The sequence below is a fragment of the Cygnus atratus genome, chromosome 3, assembly GCF_013377495.2.
Source record: "Cygnus atratus isolate AKBS03 ecotype Queensland, Australia chromosome 3, CAtr_DNAZoo_HiC_assembly, whole genome shotgun sequence".
Taxonomy (NCBI): domain Eukaryota; kingdom Metazoa; phylum Chordata; class Aves; order Anseriformes; family Anatidae; genus Cygnus; species Cygnus atratus.
In genome coordinates this window covers 76,023,924-76,034,811 of record NC_066364.1, presented here as the reverse complement: position 1 = coordinate 76,034,811, position 10,888 = coordinate 76,023,924, and the positions used below count along the sequence as shown (strand labels likewise).

At 36.1% G+C, this 10,888-nt stretch overlaps 1 protein-coding gene across 8 annotated transcripts in view; it reads right to left on the bottom strand.

Annotated features, from left to right (window-relative positions):
* Positions 1-3,934: 3,934 nt before the first annotated feature.
* The window catches only part of SMOC2 (SPARC related modular calcium binding 2), a 149,142-nt gene continuing 142,188 nt past the window's right edge, over positions 3,935-10,888 (bottom strand). For 4 of the 8 annotated variants that reach the window (XM_035538741.2, XM_035538743.2, XM_035538737.2 and 1 more), the window contains exons 12-13: positions 8,511-8,554; positions 3,935-5,568 (exon numbers count right to left, since the gene is read on the bottom strand). In XM_035538741.2, the coding sequence (XP_035394634.1) occupies positions 5,545-5,568; positions 8,511-8,554 (68 nt within the window). In that variant the 3' untranslated portion in view covers positions 3,935-5,544. The remainder of the gene's footprint in view (positions 5,569-8,510; positions 8,555-10,888) is intronic. The other 4 variants (XM_035538742.2, XM_035538738.2, XM_035538740.2 and 1 more) reach the window with 1 other exon arrangement.

Here is a 10,888-nt window from a genome sequence, read left to right as displayed (position 1 = left end):
GGTACTTATCAAATACCCCTTAGCTTAGACTTGCATTAACACTCCACAGCTGAACCATGATGTTCTGGATTGATCTTGATTGTTCTGGATGGATTTGATGGATTAAGAAGCAAGTAGTTAGGGTTTGTCATTCATGATACAGGGAAGGGGTTTTCAGCACTTTTTTTTTTTTTTCCCTCAGTGGATTATAACCCACCAGGGTAATAAAATCTCAGCTATGGAGTAACATCCTGTAATTTACAGTTTCTGTCATTGTGGTTTTTCTTGTGTTCTTTGTTCTGGTTCTTAGTCCCATTGATGTCCCAGCCTGGGATTTCAGAAGACTGAATCCAAGCTGTGGGTTCAGGAAGACTACCTTGGGAGCTGCATGCTGACAGAACTAGAGCTGTTCCTCAGGTAATAGTCAGAATGGGTTTTGGCAAGCATCAAGCTTTAGATGAATTGTCTGGTAAGTGACTGAGATATGCTAGGATATTAATTTGGGTTTCAGTGTGTTTGCATTCAGTCCCACAGCAGACTTATTTTGCAAAGCAGGATAGCACCCTATATATTCTGCAGGTCACTAATTCACACTGCCATGGCTTCACTGCTTCAACTGTGTTGTGCAGATATAAACTCGGATAAATACCCTTACCCATATTACGATTTTCTTCTTCCGAGTGCATAGAGTGCTAAATCCATCTTTAGGCTCTAAACCTGTTAAATGAAAATGTAGCATTTCTTTGTCTCATACAGGGATAGCAAGGTACACAGAGACTATAAAATGAGACTCAGCATGAGAAATGAACGGTCAGAAACCTGTCTTCTTTCGAACAAAAATGATTTTTAAAAATAATCTCATGTTGGGAGGAAGAGTAACAATGTTGCTACTTTTCACAACCTCTGATTTTGGGATAAAATTCATATCAAAATGCCCCTTTTGAAGTCCACACTTCATGATTTTTACATAAAGGAAGGGACATGTCAACATAAAAATAAACTCTAAATCAAAAACAAAAAACCAAACAAACAAACCTTTCTAAAGCAAAATTTCATGCTATCCCTCAATCATCTGATGCTGGCTGGTCATGGTTTAATGAAAATAATGATCATTCACTACCTTTTTTTTCCTTTCCTGACTGACTGCCTAGAACAGATATAGGCATCTTCATAGATGGTCTTCAGGTACTGAGTGAGCTTTATGAATGTTTATAAACTGTTATTTCTGGTGTAATATACAGTTGCAGCCTTCTGCCTACAATCTCATAGACTGTGCTAATATTTTATGAGTTATTTTCTTCATAAAGTACCCATTCCAGCTTGGAGTAGATTCTATGTCAATATGAAGTATTTTGTATTTGATAAGAAGTAAGATATTCTTTGTATTGAATTGATGTCAAGAATAAAGGGAGACTCTAGGGAAAGGATGCCTCCAATGACTGTATTTTGTGGAAATATTGTACAAATGCAGAGAACTGTTTCTCATTTTGCTGTCTTCCTTTCCAACAGGCATTGTGTTCCAGCAGCAACATTAGTAAGAGGACAAAGCATATGACAAACCAGGGAAGGTGAGTCAGAGGATAAAGCAAATGACAAAATAGGGAAGGTGAATGTAGAAAAGGCAAATGATTGCAGATATTTCTGTTGCTAAACCAGATGAAAAACAGGCTTCTCTCCCTGTTACCCCCCACATTTGACATTCTAGAGAAATGTGTTTTTCTGAATGCTTTCCACATACGCTTTTGTTTAAAGAAAAAAATAACATGCAATATTTATGTTTCTTAAACAAAGGGCATATTTTCACTTATAAAACTCAAACTGGAATAATTAAATGGGACAAAGAGTACAGTTTGTATCAGTAATTTACTATAATCGTTCTAATGTTTCAGACATCAATAAATTTAGCTAGTTGCTATTTAAGTCAAAGTAATTACTCCAAAATGACATCAATTTGCCATCCCAAAGAAAACAAAAGTAATAAACCTTTCACTTTCAACATTAAAGACTCTTTCACACCAGTTTCTAACGTAAATCCTAGTTATACAATACTCTAATGTAAATATTTGAAAGGGACAGCTAAATTATCTTTGCCAGGGAAGGTTTCTTAACCCCTATTAATCCATCTTTTATTACTACTATTAAATGAAACATTAACTAAATCTATCAAAGCTTGCACATACTTAAATATCTTTAATGAAGGAGCTTATATTTTTCTTCCTCCTTACAGCTTTCTAGGAATGCCTGCTTCTCCAGTGGCTTATGGCACTTATGAAGGTCAAAAACCTGGTCCCAGTGAGAAAAGTGTGAAGTGTAACACTTATATGCAGAGAAAATTTAGTTTAAGTCTTCTCCCTTATGCTTATATGAACTGATGGCTTTTTGCTCTCTTCTACCTTTATTATCTGAAATTATATTAGCAAGAAATATTGTAATTCCAAACACTCATATGTTGTTCAGTTCTACAAAATGAGGGTCTGAAAGCTATACTGGAAGAAGAATGAGAATTCAGTGATTTTGGTAAAATTGGAACTATGAAGTTGGTCTAATTCTAGGGGCGGGACCAGGATGAGAAAGTTATCCAAAGTGTTGACAAAACATGGAACATTTCTTACTGTGTGGCCTGTTGACTAATGGACATTGCAACAGACTGGACAAATCATTGAACTCATAGACATTTTACGAAGTTAATAGTCTTCTACTTACAACTTTATAAAAGCTCTAAATAAATCTGTTCAGCAACAGCTGGAACTAGAACAAATAATGGTCAATGAGAACCAGAACATACGTTGTGTTTTCAATAAGAACGGAATTAAAATTGCATCTGAATTGTTGCAATTCATTGAATAGGGGAAAAAGTAGAACTAATTAATTACTGTGGAACTAAATAAACACTGGTACTCTGGTGTGAGCCTGGGGGCCTATACACATAGATTCCTTTTTGATATCAAGGCTATGCTTCGTTACAACTAGAAGAGCCCAGATTTCTCTGAGTTTCACTATCCTGTGTGTATAAAGGAGATATAGGAACCAAAAGCAAATTTACCAAGCTCTCAGAAGTGTTCCATTTAGGGATCAGAACTCTAAATAGAACTATGAGAACTAGGTATTGATTGTAGCAAAATGGTGTAACCACTAAAAATTGATATGGACCATAAACTATGTGACAATACCAAAACATGTGCAAAGACGAAATACTTTGAGCTTCCATCACTGTTGAGTCATCAAATGACTCAATGTTGTAGAAGTCTTTGGATATCCAAGAGAATGCATATAGCATTTATTGTGATTTAATAAGCTGTTAAGGCTATTCTTTAAATAAGGAAGGCTAGTTAAAATTTGCCTCCCCACACACCTTTCCAGTTTAAATAGGCTGCCACTTCAAATTCATGGACATAGCATTCATCTTCCATTCATAAACATAGCAAAATATTTAATTGCACACATTTGTATTGTGTCCAAAGGCCACAGTGATAGATTTAGATGATTCTTACAAAATCTAAAATTACAAAATGCTGCTATTAACTATTCAGGTATTGAGTATTCCTCATGTTTTGCCTGTCGAGTATTCCTCATGTTCTGCCTGTCTCTGCTCATCATTTCCAGTCAGGTTGAAGGTTGCCCGGCAGTTTACAGTTACACTGAGGGGAAAAGTGCCACACTGCACTTCACTAAAAGGCAAAAGAACAAGCTGAAACTATATAGAGATGGCAGCAACAAAGAATCTGGCCTCGAAATCACTATTTTGAGAAAGTAGTGGTGTAAGTAAGGCATGAATTTCAGGAGAAAATAAGGTATGAACCTAAGGAAAGAAGGCAGTAAAGGGTCAGGGAAAGAACAGAAGATAAGCGCAATATGAGGTCATGATGTTTCTTGTAAACTTATTGCAATGCTGAAGTCATCATTGTATGTACCTGTTTCCAAAATTCTCCATGTCACAGAAGAAAAACCACTAGCATAGTTTGATAGCATACTGAGCTTTAATCTATAAAGAAGCTTAACATTATAAAAGAATAACAAATACTTTTTAAAACAAAAATACAAGATAACACACGGTTCTAACTTGGTTCCTCCTGTTACCAAAGCTTAGAGTACACATTTTCTGGGGTACAATTCCAATGCATACAGTGTTTCCTATTGCCTCAGCATATATCCATATGTTGAATTAAAATGAAACATTTTTATTTGCAACATAGCTTTTCCAGGTAAAAGCTTGAGCCAGGGTGCTATTATGATTAGCTAGTCACATGTCAGATCCCACACATTATTTAAACAAACCAAAATGAAATCACTGCTTGTTGCAACATTCCTTCTTTTCCATGTCAGTTCCTAGATGCCAGCAGTCCATCTACCACTGCATCGATCAATCCAGCTCTTTGTAACTCACAGCTGTTTAAGAGCTGAACCTTTATTTACTTGGGTTTCCTGCTCACATCCACAAGTTCTTATTCACCTCAGGCACACATACAAAAATGTTGGGAGCTGGGAGGGAAATGACAGAGAAGGTATGAAAACTTGTGAGAGCTTCTTTCAGACAGCAAGGAGAAACCCTCAGGCAGGGGTGATGTGAGTAGCCCCTCCTTAAGGCAATGCTTTATAATTTTTTCAGCTTTACCTCTAGTGGACCCCGAGGCAAAGCGAAGAGTTGATGGGGACAGCCAGGTGTAGGAGAAGAAAAGGTTGACAAAACTGTTTATCCTTCTCTGTCTCTTTAGAGTTAGATTTACAATTCTGACCTATATCAAATCTTCTATGCTTTGTGCAGAATCATGATGAACCAGACTGGAGTCACACTACTATCCACCTTACTCATTCTTGGTTTGCTGTGTTAAAAAAAAAAAAAAAAAGAGGGGGGGGGGGCAGAGAGAGAGAAAAACTACTACCACAACTTATATTGGCAGGCACCTCAAAAATGGATAAAAGGATACATTTTTGTACTAAAATCCTAACTGTAGAATAACTGTTTTGAATCGGTTAGTGGTTGCATTCTCATTGCATGCTCTTTGGTAAGCATAATAATAAACACTAAATGAAGCAAAATATTGCCATGGGTGAAAAATCTGTTTAGTTAAAAACTGCAAAAACAAGTCAACAGCAATTTACACACTTCCTTCAGTTTTGGAAATCTGAAGCATCCAACGTTGCTCGGACAAAATTGAGAATACAGTAGACTTTTCAGCGTAACTCTACTTAAATGACAGTATTGGTTAAGAAAAACAAGGTATACTATTGAAACCAAAATACATAGAATCAGGTTTCTTTGCTAATATTTGCCAAAGAACTATTAAAAAGAAAAAAAAAAAAACAGTTTAAATGCAAACTTTTACATCTCCAACACGTTTTACATATTTCAGACAACAAAAGAATGCACATACATTGTATGTGATAATTTTTCAAAACTAGCCATTACATTTTCACAGATTAAAAAAAGTCTGTTTAAATATTTCATTTCTACAAAGTGAATTTACATTTTAAGTACAAAGTGCAAATACTACAGTTGTTCTTATTGCCTTTTGGTGAGGAAATCTCCCGCATGTCAAAGAGATCTGCCTTGGATCAGTAAGCTGTTCACCCTTGCTTCTTAGAAACTTGCTGAAAGACAGTTGGAAAATTTTTCATTATTAATGATGTCCTCAAATAATCAAGTATAAACATTTCTCTCTTTGTATTTCAGCAGTATCCACATGCTACTGTCAGGACAAGAGTTCTGCGCGCGCACACACACACACACACACACGTAGGAAATACAATGATCCTGCCTTGTAGTCCTTCATGGCATATATGAAGAAGGGTATGAGCAACATCTTTACCATTTCTTACCTATGGCTGCTTTAAATTTATACGTATCAAACACACAGTTCTAGCAATTGCCTAGGCAAGTCCCTGGTGCAATATACCTTTCTATGGCATGTGATGCATACAGAATGTGCTGCTGGCCAAAGTCTTATGAACATTCTATAATTTCCTTGTAAACTTTAGGCTAGGCTGCAAAAGATCATTTGGGTCTTATTGACAGTATGTCAGTATGTATGTGTGTGTTTGTTGGACAGGGTGGAGCTGAGAAAGGGAAATACACCTGGTCACTGCCTCAGTTGGGTCAGATCCATCATGTACTTGACGTCATTTAGAACAACTACTGGTGGTACATTAGTACATCTATATCTGCCTTATTTCTGTAAGCTTCAATGTGTGTGTACAACTACAGATGTGCCCACATGTAAAAAAGTATTCAGCAAGACATGCATAAGCACACATAAACATATATAACAACTACTATAATGCACTAGTCGAAAATGAGCTTTTGAATGCCCACCTCCCGAGTGATACCAATCTGATCACTCCTTCTCAGATGAGTGGTTTCTTTTAACCAGCTTCCCAGTCCAGTTCCTTTCTAATAACTTCCTTTCAAGTGAAAACTTTTGTGATGAAAGCCACCTTCTGCATTTGCAGCCTTGTATTGTTCAAGTATGAAACTGCCAACAGATGGTTTGCTGAGCCAGCCTTAATTCAAGGCTATCATTTGTCAGCAACAGCTTTTAAAATAATTGGTGCTGATTCAGCAAAATTATTGGACAAAATTAAAAAAAAAATAGAAGCTCTAGGACACTTTTATTACAGATTCTGCAAGTCAGGATCAGATTACAAGAAAGGGGAGAGGGCTTGTCATGCTTCAAGTGTAATGCACGTGTGCCAGTAATTGCCATTATATAATCAAAATAACCCCTTTGAATGTTCTTGAGTTCCGACAGGATAATTGTTTTCAGGCTGCTTTGTTTAAAGTGTAAGTGATTTGTGGAGGGAACTTGAAAAGTTAAGACCACAAACATTTGTTTAAACAAACAGAAACTTATCACATCCCTCGAGCTGTGAGAACATTTTATATTCCATCAAAGGTATGTTGGAGGTCTCTGGTAAAACCCACAACCAATGTTGAGCTTGCCTTAGGAAGTGTGAACCTAACATCAAACAAATCAGAGACAAAGCAAGTAACAAATTGGCTAGCAACAATGACAGGAAGGCTTCTTTGGCTTGTGGGGAGGTTCACCCTGGGTTCAGTTTTTAACAAATTAATATAGCTTTCTGATAGATGGGAAGACATTGACCACAACTATGGTAATGAGGTATTTTTAACCAAATTCCTATTTTCCCAGATACAGGATTACCTGAGCTGATGTTATAATACCCTTATATGAATACCTTTAAAAACAATTCATCACTGGAACAGGTTCCCCAGGAATGTAGTCACAGCACCAAGCTTGTCAGAGTTTAAGAAGCATTTGGACTTAGTCATATGGTCTGAATTTTTGGGTAGACCTGTATGGTGCCAGGAGTTGGACTGGATGATCTTTATGGGTCCCTTCCAACTTGGGATATTCTATGTTTCTGTGATTCACTGATGTTTTTGTAGGCATTAACCATTTAATTTCTCTAAAGAATACAAAAATGAGGCAAGAACAGTAAGAAGCTGATTCTCTTACTAAATGATTAAAATAATTGGCAGATTCACAAGTCCTTCTTCAGACACATGTAAAAGTGTCACGAAGTTGTGCCCATGTTGTCCAGAAAAGTGAATCTTTGGGATTAATGATTACAAAAATAGAAATACAGACATAAGAAGATTTTTTGTTTGTTTGTTTTGTTTTTTAACTTTCCTCCTTATCTTCCATTTGAACCTCTCCTTTTCAATGTCTAACTTACCTTGATTTAAAAATTCTACTTTTGTGCCTTTTTAGCTCTGAATGCCATGTGTAACCAAAACTCTATGAGTGAAATACACTGGTGTTATTCAGAAGGGCAAGACAGAGTCTTTACAGAAAACGGATGCAAAAACAAATCATGGATTATGTTGTCAGGGCACTTGACATTTTATTTGTTGCAATCATTCTACAGACCAAACCAATTTTAGTTTTAACATACATCATCAGACTGATGCAAATCCTACGTTCTCCAGCATCATTTTACAGAGTCAGCAAAGGCATTTCAAAGTGACAGCTCTTTTCTTTCTACTAAGATCTTAAAAGGTATCTAAAACCACTATAGAGCAATTCAGTGGTGTTCACAGAATATATAGATTTTCATAGGGTATGGGAAATACATGGCTTGTTGCACAAAGAGTAATTTCAATCACTGTAAGTTTGCATCTATAGTATGACACAGGAAAGTTAACAGAATTCAGTTAAAGCAAAAGGTAAATGAAGATAATGCAGCACACTTTTTAAAAGTGTATGGGAATTCTGTCATTCAGGAATGCAGAAGACTTATATGAAGGTTCAGTTACAGTCATGTAATTATCACTAGCCTGGATGTCACTTTACACTTTACTAGCAACATCCACAGGCAGGTCTATTCCACTTTGCATTTTGGTACATTTACTCTGCACCTGTAGTTGACTGAATGACTTTTCTTAGATAAAAACGAAACCAAGATTTGTTAATTAGGATGCTGATCTATGTTTTCTTGTAGAATAGCAGACTAATGCATTCTGAAGCTGCAATGATAACAGAAATGGAGATTTTGCTCTCCTCAATACTCACCTGCCTGCTGGATGAAGTGCTCTCAGTGTTGGTTTTAGGGGCTGCTAAAAGGGGGAAGAGAAAACATTGTAAACATGACTTGCAAGTTATATGTAGAATCCTAAGAACTGAAGCCCTCATTTTGAAAAAAAGCGATTTTTAGAGCAGGGTAACTGCACAGCTTTCAAAAAAATGAGAAAATATTACACATCTTTAACTGAAACATCTCCTTTTTTTTTTTTCCCCTTTCCTCAGTATCAGCATTGCTTCTTTCATATGAAAGCTGAATAACAGCATTTCTGACCAGCTAATACATTGCATTTGCTTTGGACAGACTGCACCTATTCAGTATTGAGTATTTCAAACTTATTAAATCTTTAGGAGTAAATATAGCCTATTATGCTTGTGGGAAAGAAGCATGTAAAAGCAAAGACTGTCCGGAAGTATTCACTTTACTTAAAGATATTGCACAGGAACAGCTCTAGCAGCCAAATATGTTGTTCACATTTAATCTGTAAAACAGCAAGATTATTGCTGCTGGCTTTTAAGTTTCTGCTTAGTGTCAAAATCCAAGATGGTTCTCTAAAAGAAGAGAGAAATAATAAAAATAAAAATTGATAAAAATAAACCAGTTATATCAGTCTGCTGCTTCATTCAACTTCACAAGCAAACTTGGGAGGCTAGGGAAGAACTTAGCCTCTTGGTTTTCTGTGTCAGTTTGCTAGTCAATCAAGCTGCATTCAGACAAAGACAAACTAAAGAGGACCTTAAAAAATGCTTCAGAAATTACCATTCCCCTGAGAATATATGTTTTGCAGCTCTCTGGCTTTTACATTGCTTCACATGGTTCTCACAAGACACCTGGGTCTCACACAGAGTAACCCAGTCACCTCCTTATCTCAGCTTTCACACCTCAGGTGACAGGGTCTCACCTATTCCTAGAAATATAACTCTAGCCCTAGGAAAGTGGTGATTGAATCCTTTTGTGCAAGTAAAAGGATTATCAGTAAGGAAATTTTAACTACTAAAGCAGGAGAGACAAAAAAAATACTGATATTCTAATAAAAGCTATTTTATGGTCTTGTCTTAAAAACATATATTGTTAGGAAGGTAACCAAATGATCTAGTTTAGAAATGTTTTCCAACTGGATGCTCTTAGTGCAAAAGTATTTTTTCCTTCCCAAAACAAATATTCTTATATTTATGAGTTTTTTGGGGGAGAAGCACTCTTCTGCATAAGAATTATTATTACTTCAGCCAAATGTGTGTGATCTTCATATAATTTAATGTATTTTAAAACTTACTATTCTGAAACACGTAGCTTATGGGAAGCAGGAGAATCCTAATTTTTTTTTTTCCCCACTGGAATGGGCACTGGAAAAAATGGATCTTGGTTTGAATCTTGCTATAGCTTTCCTTTATGTCTTGGATCAATGATGTCAGACCCAATTTCAACTAGTATAAAAGCAAAGAGTGCTGGCTACGGCAGGATAGAATTGTTTTGAGGTGGATGTTAAAATATGAAGTGACTATAGTGGCCTCCATTTTAAGACGCTGGATTACCAAATAGTGTAAATGAAAAAGAAAGTGTTACATTTCTTTCTTCCACATTTATAGCATAAAGACAACAATATTCAGCCACCTTCATATACAGTATTTTACCTTTGCTAAGTGAAAATTGCAAGGTATTATTATTAAGTCCACAAAATATCAGAAAAAAAAATCTTGATTTCATGTTTGTTTTGAGAGATCAATTTCTGTGAGACATGGACAACTTACTTTATTAGTGCAACATAGAGCTGTTCCTCTTTTCTGCAACATACCCTTTCTATACTTGAATATAACCATTTCCCACTTGCCATGCTCTTCATTTCCTGTGACTCTTTTATTTTACTTTCCTGGCTTCATCTTAGAGTCCAAAGCAAACAGAACAATTTGCCCACATTCATTTTCTACAGCTTCTTACAGTATGGAGTTACTGTATATGTTCTTCTATTGTTTACAAAATATTTTAGATTCTTCTTCTTTTTCAGGAATTGTGTGATTGAATTCTGCAAGGACCATTACACACTGTAAATAATGTTCTTCTTTCTATCAGTTTTGCAGCAAGGTAACTGGCTGTGTACCAGCAGTTGTCCCACCTGTTTGGTAGATGACCACATTCCTCACATGATCTCTAAACCACATTTGAGAAATAAGTTATTAGAAAGCTCAACAATGTTTTTGCCTCCCAGCAGGAATCCAGGAAAGCACGGGTGTGATACTTGCACTCATTCAGAACACATCACTATAATGACATTGAACAGGCATTTCAATAATGATATGATGTCAATGGTATTGTATCCTCTTAGGCTTCCTGCTCTAAATGTAGAAGCATATATCGAACAAACAAGCATCTA